The sequence below is a fragment of the Syngnathoides biaculeatus genome, chromosome 23, assembly GCF_019802595.1.
Source record: "Syngnathoides biaculeatus isolate LvHL_M chromosome 23, ASM1980259v1, whole genome shotgun sequence".
Taxonomy (NCBI): Eukaryota; Metazoa; Chordata; class Actinopteri; order Syngnathiformes; family Syngnathidae; genus Syngnathoides; species Syngnathoides biaculeatus.
This window is the reverse complement of record NC_084662.1, coordinates 3,392,717-3,401,337: the sequence shown is the minus strand read 5'-3', so window position 1 is coordinate 3,401,337 and position 8,621 is coordinate 3,392,717. Positions and strand designations below refer to the sequence as shown.

The following is an 8,621-nucleotide window of genomic DNA, read 5'->3' as shown; positions in this document are numbered from 1 at the left end:
TCACAAGATTTGTAACTGTAATGGCTGCAGATCACTTTTAAAGTCCACACGATCTCTGCCTTTAAAGAGTCCGTCTTCGTGCATTGAACTACGTTCATAAAGCCTGGCTTCTGGCTGGACAACTGTAGGTAAGCATTTGGGATCGCAACCGGTTACAAATAACCAGCTATAACCGGTCGTTTTTTTTTCTTTTTTTTTTTTTTTTTTAAACCGAAACCGTAATCGGACTTTCGAAATCGGTTACAATTTCCAATCATTTCTTCCGGTTCCAGTACTCCACATTGCACTATTTTTTCAACATCATTTTTACTTTTTTCAAGTTTCGCTGTTAGAGTAAAGTTGGACTCAAGAGAACATTCAGTTAAATCAAAGAAACATCAAACATGGCATCGAGGAAACGCTCCAAAGTAAAGTAAACTTGTTTTATTGGCAGACATAAAAACACTACTCGCATAACGGGGGGAACTCTGTGAACTCGTCACCCAAACTCGAGGTCCCGCGGGTGAATTATGTAAACACCACTATGGTACCGTTTTTTTCCTACAGCTGTTCGGTTAAAACCGGTTATGAAAGTAAGCGTTTTTTTGCGATCCCTAGTGCGCATGCACTGCTAGTACCACTGCCTGAAGTTGATGCTTCACTATCTTGATATTTTAGAAACAGATTCATACCAACGGAAGATGAGAGAGTCTTCGCCAAATCACCGTGTCTCCTGTTTTTCCGGTGCGACTCCAGCGCTTTGACGCCCATCTTTTCAAGCTGGTAACTCTGTTTGCACAGATGGCAGTAAAACATGTGCCGATCTTTTGGATCTCGACGAACCCAGCTCCCAAACTCCTTACTTTCAACCCAAGCTTCTTGAAAAATGCACTTCCCCGTGATACAAGTTGGATCGATGAAAGAACTACGCTACGTCGTAACGAAGACGAAGTGAAATGCCTACTCACGGAAACAAACAATGGAATATCGACAAGATGGCGACTAGTTGTCAACACGGTGACTTCCGTTGACAATTTCCGGCTGTTTTGGACGCCAGACGGATCTCTATTTTTTTTTTAAATAAAAAGATTCATTTATTTTTTAGGGAGAATTTTGGCGGTAGAGGTCCTCCCTTTGATTTTTTTTAATTTAAGGCCTTTTTAGGGGCTTGACCGGTTTTCTTGGATTTTAAGGACTTTTAGGAACCCCTAAATGCACCTTCGAAAATTTAAGGGTTTTTAGGAACTTTTAGGGCCGCGTGCGAACCCTGGAAAGAGCTTCAGTTTCAGAAGGGGTGTCAGACAAGACAGACGCTTGTTCATCTGTCATTGCATTTGGAAGATAGTTCTCTGCTCTATCTTTGTCTTCTTCATCTTCCTACCCACCATCAGTCATCCTACACAACACCATCCTATGCTGTCGAGCTCCACTCTCCCATGACCACTACCTTACAGTCATTAACCTCCTTTAGATTACATCGTCCGCACAAAATATAATCCACCTGTGTGCTTCTACCTCCGCTCTTGTAGGTCACTCTATGTTCCTGTCTCTTCTGGAAAAAAGTGTTCACTACAGCCATTTCCATCCTTTTTGCAAAGTCCACCTCCATCTATTCCTCAAAGTTCCTTTCATGGATGCCCAATTTACTTCTACTTCATTTCTCTTCCTGTCAACTCCATGGTCATTTAAACCCTCCTCCTAAACATCTAGCCTTACTACCTTTCCACCTGCTCTCTTGGATGCCAATATATCAACCTTTCTCCTAATCATCATGTCAACCAACTCCTGAGCTTTTCCTGTCATAGTCCCAACATTCCAAGTCCCTACACTCAGTTGTAGGCTCTGTGCATTCCTCTTCTTCTTCTACCGACGAATCCGGTGTTCTCCTCCTCTTTGTCTTTGACCCACAATAGCTGAATTTCCACTGACGCCCTGCAGGTAAGCGGGTGTTGTTAACCTGGGCCGCGGCCGATCCAGTATGGTATTCTTTAGATGAACGCTCATATTTGTTTGGCATGGTTTTACGCCAGATGCCCTTCCTGACGCAACCTTTTGCATTTATCCGACCTCCAGTTTGCATTGGCTTGTGCTCCCATAGGGCTACATCGGAACATTGAAGATCTAAATACCCTTATTTAGACCATGAAATAAAATCTGGAATTCCAAACCTTTGTTTCATATATATTCTTTTGATTTTTTTGAAACCCAAACAAAGGACACCCCAATATAATTGGCGACGACTGTATGTCTTCATTGATTAAATAACTAACACCACACACATTTCGTCAACCATTTGAAAATGTTTCGTGGTGGTTTCCCTTCAAAAGAAGACATTCGACCACAGGTCTGCTTCTGATACTCATCCAACAATGACATAATTTCCAAAATGCCTGACATCAAATGGACATGGCTATTTTTTTGTTTTTTTAATGAACCAAGTATTCAAAGTATAAACCATGGAAATTTTAAATTTTCCATCCATCTATCAATTTCCTGAGCCTCCTCACAAGGGTCAGGTGAGTGCTGGAGCCCATCCCAGCCATCATTGAGCACGAGGCAGAGTACACCCTGAAATGGTTGCCAGCCAATCACAGGGCACATGCAGACAGACAACAGTCGCATCACACCTATGGGCAATTAGTCTCCAATTCATGCATGTTTTTGGGATATGGGAGGAAACCCGAGTGCCTGGAGAAAACCCATCCAGGCACGGGGAGAACATGCAATCTAAATTCACATAACATTTTATATTTCCACGACTTTGAAATTTCGTCTGACAAAAAAAATGCAGGAAAACGTTTCTTGAGTCATCAAACTACAGCCCGCCTGAACAATTTGTACAATTTCAGATTAGCGCAATGACCCAGCTCAAATTTGGATGGGGAAAAAAAGAGGAATTTAGTTCTTTTTTTTTTTAAATGGCGAAACCTCAATAAATCAATGAAATTAGACAAAGCTTGGACTAAAGCTCTTCATAATGCCATGGACCATAAAATCCATGTTTTTTTTTTAATGTCCCGTTCAGCTGTTACGTCAAGCAGAGCGGAGAATCTGCACCCCCTTCATGCCATAACAGTGAACTGTGCTTTTGATCTTCTGTCATTTCTGAGTATTTTAATTGAAGTATATTGAAGATTAGTGCTAGATTTATTTTATCATACATTTTTTTATATCATCCTTGCCTGACTCATTCTCCTTCCGAGCAGCTGTGTGACCCGAAGTATAACCCAGTGACGCTCTGAGGAGTTATGCACCCCCTTGCTGAGCAGATATTCCTCAACACCATTGTTATAAAGGTCTCTTTGTATTCACCTCTGTACTGGCATTCACCATTGTTATGTTTATCTGAGTATTTGTTTTTGTGCTATTGTCATCTGTTCCTTTATTTGCTTTATAATCTTGTGACCCTTTTGTTTTGAGAAACTAATAAAAGGGGGACCCCGGTGAAATTGACTCAGAGCGGGGGTTGGCGTTGTAGCTTATCAGTCAAACCCGTTTCTCCTCTAGACCCAAATTGAAGACCTCTCTTGTCCCTTCATTTGCATAATTCATCCACCGGTTGGGTTTAAACCTAACAATCAGAAATCGGAATTTCTAGAGCGGGGAGAGCGACAAAGACAAGCACTAACTATAAAGAGAATGAAGTCAATCATTCCATATTCACAACAAATATGAATGTTGCATGAGACTGTAATGCTACATCAAGTAAAGGAAGAACAGGACAAGGAGCACACAAGACAAAGATCATGAAACCAGCTATGCAACTGAAATATGGTATGACTAAGTGCATTATAGAGGTCTATTGAACAATATGTTGGAGAGAATCCATGAAGAAAGTGGATGGATCTCTTTTCTCAAAATTCAATTACTGGCTCATCAAATCTTTCCCCTGACCTGTAAGTGGTCGAGCACTACTTTATTTACAAACTTAAAATAAAACAAATAATTATACAGGAGTAAATAAACATTTATTGAAGATATAACTGTTGCAAGCAAAGGAGAGATTTTGAGGTTGGCGACAAAATCAGGTCCCGCTTCAAGTTCTGTTCATGTCCATAAGAGGGGGGAGAATTTCAGCTGAGCTCAAATACAATAACTTCCTTATGATGGGGGGTTATGTAACATCTTCTTTGATCATCTAACTTGAAAATTTAAATATCTGACCGCTCTAACGCAACTAAGGATGCCAGAACACCAGATTTGTCCATTTCATACATTTAGCACATATTTCTCATTTAGACCATCTTTACATTCAAGAACAGAGATTTGTGATCGAATGCCATACATACAAAACCAGAATAACTACAACGTATTTTTAAAAAAATCCCAAGATTAATGTACAGACAGCATATAAAATTCATACCCTGACTGTACTGAATGAGCCAAAAATGTCAAACTCAAGGCCTGAGGGCCATATCCGGCTCACCACAAGATTTCATGTGGCCCCCGCAGGTAAATAAGTGTCAACTTCTATGAGGCTTTATAAACTTCAAATTGTGATATCTTAAATGATAATTTTAATATTGTAAGCAGTCGTGTTACTAAAAATGAACAATAGTTGAAGAACCCATTAGCTTTGATTTCAAAACTAAATTTCATGTATTAATACAATGAGACGATTAAAATTTATGGTTTCGCAGTCATAATGGCCCTCTGAAGGAAACTACAATGTGGCCTGTGACAAAAAAAAAAAAAAAAAAATTGTTAGCATTCAGCTTGCATTAAAGCTCCCCCATTGCTCTTCTCTCTCAAACACTCCATGAATCCCACTCAGGTAGTTCTGTGCTCCCAACAACCACAATGAACTTAGTCCAGGCTGCCGTACTGTGTGTCTCGACTACTTTAGTCCGTCTCTATAGCGCCGCTGTGAGTCTCTTTAGATACCATCAGTCTCATCAGTTTGCCGTGAAGCTTCTCGATTTTCTTCACATCCTGAGCCTGGTCCGTCTTGTACTGTAAACACTGAGGAGGGATATAAAGTATTTTTAAAAATTATGAAAACTAAAATCAGGGGAAACACACCCATGTTTGCCTTCATCTTTGAGTTGCATGTAATTACCTCTAACCGGGAGGATTTGTTTTCATGGCTGTTTCCTTAAATGATGCATACAGTACCAATTCAAATTATACTAAACTTGTGGCAAGGAAGAACCACAAACATATGGGAGCAAATCCATCAATAGGTTTTCAGTCTTCGACACTGCCATGCTTCAATAGACATAGAATTTGTTCAGTGAATATGAACAAACAAATGAGTTAAATGAGCAACTTAGTGCAGAAGTGACAAAACGGTACAAGTACCTGAACTTATACAGTGGTGTCTCGGTTCTCGAACACAATCCGTTCCAGAAGGCTGGTTGAAAACCAAAACTTCAAAAATCAAACCACATTTTCCCATTACAATGAATGGAAAATTAAATAATGCGTTCCAATCCTAAATAATTGAAGCGATTTTTTTTTTTTTTTTTAGCTTTTCTTGATAAACTGCATAGTAGAATTAAGGGGTATAGTTGAATTACTTTATATAATTAAATTAGGAAATAATTTTTGCTTAAAATGTATGCTTTAACCTAGTAGAATATGCTAGGCTGGGAGCGCATTGCATCTGTAGCGACTCGGCCCCCAGCCTTGTAAACTTTTTTTTAATTATTTATTTATTTATTTTTTAAGTAAATTTAAAAAAATTTATATATATTTATTTTTTTAAGTAGGCCCCGTAGCTCAGTGGTTAGAGCACTGGTTTGGTAAACCAGGGGTTGTGGGTTCGTATCCCACTGGGGCCTCCACTCCCTGAGAAGGGTTGCGTCAGGAAGGGCATCCGGCATAAAAATTGTGCCAAACATATATATGCGTTCATCTGAGATGATACGCTGTGGCGACCCCGAAAGGGACAAGCCGAAAGGAAAACAACAGCATTTATTTATTTTTCAAGTGCAGAATGACATTATACAAGCAATAATGGGGGGGGGGGGCAGAAAAACTGTTAAAAAATTGTTAGAATAAAGAACAAATCTAATGTTTGTTTCTGCCATCTTTTAAGCACTTTTCTGAAGTTGCTTACAACATCAAAATATTGCAGTGCTCTGCAGCATTCAGGTTTATTTGGGAGATGAAGTTCTACAAAATTATGGATGTCATTCATATAGTGCAGATAGCTTTAATATCAGCACTTGAGACACCCTTCCTGCCTCAGCCTCAGACGATATCTCCTCCCTTCCTTGCCAACACTACCCCCAGCTAACTACTGCTTGTTCACGAAAATAATAAGCAACTTTTCAACTTCCTCCAAGAGCTGTGGCCTTTGCTTGGTCAACAGTGTTGCTACTTTAGCAACATTACTTGCTTTGAGGGCATCCTTGTGTTTCAGAATGGTGCTGATCGTCGATTTCGCCATGCCACACGTCTTTGATAGCTCAGAAACACGCACACCAGATTCGTGCTCTGTTATCAAATCCTTCTTGAACAGTTTTACGCACCACTTTCCATTTTTCAGATCCAGCAGTTCCACTTGCCTTGTTTGGAGGCATGATCGAGAGTTAATTTTGCTCAATTTGAAGAAGAAAAAAATATATACATGTGTACACACACACACACACACACACACACACACACACACACACACACACACACACACACACCACACACACACACACACACACACACACACACACACACACACACACACACACACACACACACACACACACACACACACACACACGAAAATGTACAGGTGTGGTCAGTCATGCTCACAGATAAAGTTGTGGGTGTGATTAGTGATGGCCTTAAAATAACTTCCTGGATTAATATAACAACTGTAAATTAAAAATTAAATACATAACCAAAATAGAAAAGTAAAATTTAAATCAGAAATGATAATTTCCAATTTGAACTGATATTAGTAGAACATAAAACAGAATTTTATAATTTTTCAATAAAAATTCTTGTTCTGACAAACTTTATCTGAAGAAAAGTTAAATGCACTGGCCCATCAAGGAATAAACACGAACGATCTATGCTCGCAATGTTTTGAAAATACTTAAAGTTTAGTTCAACATAATCGGCGTCAGTGGCAACATGCGAAATAGTGGCAAAGACTAGTTAATAAAGGTCATTTCAATGTTTATTTTTGTCATCCTCCCCAACTTGCTTCTTACCAGATGCTATCAGAAACATAATGGAAACCTTGAAATCCGAGATCGTAATGACTGGTTGTGTGACACCAAACTTACCACGGCATTGTCAGTCACCTTCATGCAAATTTTGCCGTCGCAGTGCCTGTACTTGATTACCACTCTGGCCTAATTAAAAACATAAAAAAAAAGAATAAAAAGAGAGAGAGAGAGAGAGAGAGAGAGAGAGAGAAACGATCAACGTCAGCTATTTTCCCAAGTGCTAACCAGGTTAAAATGCTACAAGCTAGCCTGACACCAAACACGTGAATTATTTTACCTTCATGGGCTCCGTCAAATACAATTTTTCTGCTGCCCGAGCAAACTCGTCCCAAGTCTGAAAGTATGGCATTGTTTTTGGATGAGGTGTAAATGCTTTTTATCTCAAATAGCTCTGGTGAAATGGAGGAACGGCAGCAGCCCCACACTTCCGAACACCACATCAGCAGCAACGCTAACGCGGCCAACCGGCAGAGGAAGAGTGTGACGTATAAATACAGTAGTTCCGCATTGCCCTTTCAAACTAAATGAACTATTTGTTTGTTGATGAACCAAATTATACAGATATATAACAAATAGACCAAGCATCCTCTGGAAAAGCACATGTATTCGCATCCGCCGTTTTGAAACGGGACTCCTCCACCCACTTGCACTGACGCTAGGTTGCTTTGCGCCAGTAAATCAAACCTAACTCGTAGAAACGTCATACATGCAGTTGTGATACAACACGTCTGGACAATTTTGTAACTATTATATGTGTGTGGGTTCAGACCCTATCCAAAAAATGAGAATATCATGGAGATGTTTATTTAGGCCTCACATTTAAACACTTTAAAGTATTTATTTATTTTTTTGATCATTTTGGTTTCCAGTTCATAAAATCCTCAAGATCAGGAATTGAAAAAAAAGAATACTCTGAAGTATTCATTTACTTTTCAGAAATTTGAGTCACTTTAAATCAATCAAAATACAATACTTTCAAAACAATATCGAAATCTTCAATGCTAGTTTGGGAATACCTTTTCTTTAATCACTGCCTCAATGGACCATGGCATTGAGGCAATCAGCCTCTGGCATTGCCTGGGCGTTATCGAAGCCCAGTTTTTCTTGATGCATGCTGTCATTGTGGAGCTGGTGGGAATTTAGGGATTTCATAATCTACCGTGGCAGCAAGTTGATGCAGCTGGAGAGCGTTGGCCTCACAGTTCTGAGGACCAGGGTTTAAATCCCGGCCCTGCCTTTGTGGGGTTTTCATGATCTCTCGGTGCCTGTGTGGGTTTTCTTTGGCACTCCTCCCACATCCCCAAAACATGCAGTAATTGTTGACTCTAAATTGTCCTGAGCAGTAATTGTGGGTGCGACTGTTGTTGTGCCCTGCGATTAGCTGGCAAGCAGTCCAGGGTGTACCACGGCTCCTGCCCGTTGACAGCTGGAATAAGCTCCAGCACTCCCGCAACCCTTGTGAGGATA

The 8,621-nt window shown here is 40.0% G+C and overlaps 1 protein-coding gene across 1 annotated transcript; it reads right to left on the bottom strand.

The window, feature by feature from the left end:
• Positions 1 to 4,357: 4,357 nt before the first annotated feature.
• Positions 4,358 to 7,688, bottom strand: srp9 (signal recognition particle 9). The gene is made up of 3 exons (XM_061811630.1): positions 7,432 to 7,688; positions 7,212 to 7,280; positions 4,358 to 4,941 (listed from the first exon to the last, which is right to left on the bottom strand). The coding sequence occupies exons 1-3, from the start codon at positions 7,501 to 7,503 to the stop codon at positions 4,822 to 4,824; spliced, it is 261 nt and encodes an 86-aa protein (XP_061667614.1). The 5' UTR covers positions 7,504 to 7,688; the 3' UTR covers positions 4,358 to 4,821.
• Between the last annotated feature and the right edge of the window lie 933 nt (positions 7,689 to 8,621).

Bases quoted from the DNA above. Each gene is read 5' to 3' on its own strand.
- srp9 (XM_061811630.1), bottom strand. From the start codon at position 7,503: ATGCCATACTTTCAGACTTGGGACGAGTTTGCTCGGGCAGCAGAAAAA. The intron at 7,281-7,431 runs GTAAAATAATTC...GTTTTTAATTAG, and splicing joins ATTTGACGGAGCCCATGAAG to GCCAGAGTGGTAATCAAGTA. The intron at 4,942-7,211 runs GTAAGTTTGGTG...ATCCCTCCTCAG, and splicing joins AGGTGACTGACAATGCCGTG to TGTTTACAGTACAAGACGGA.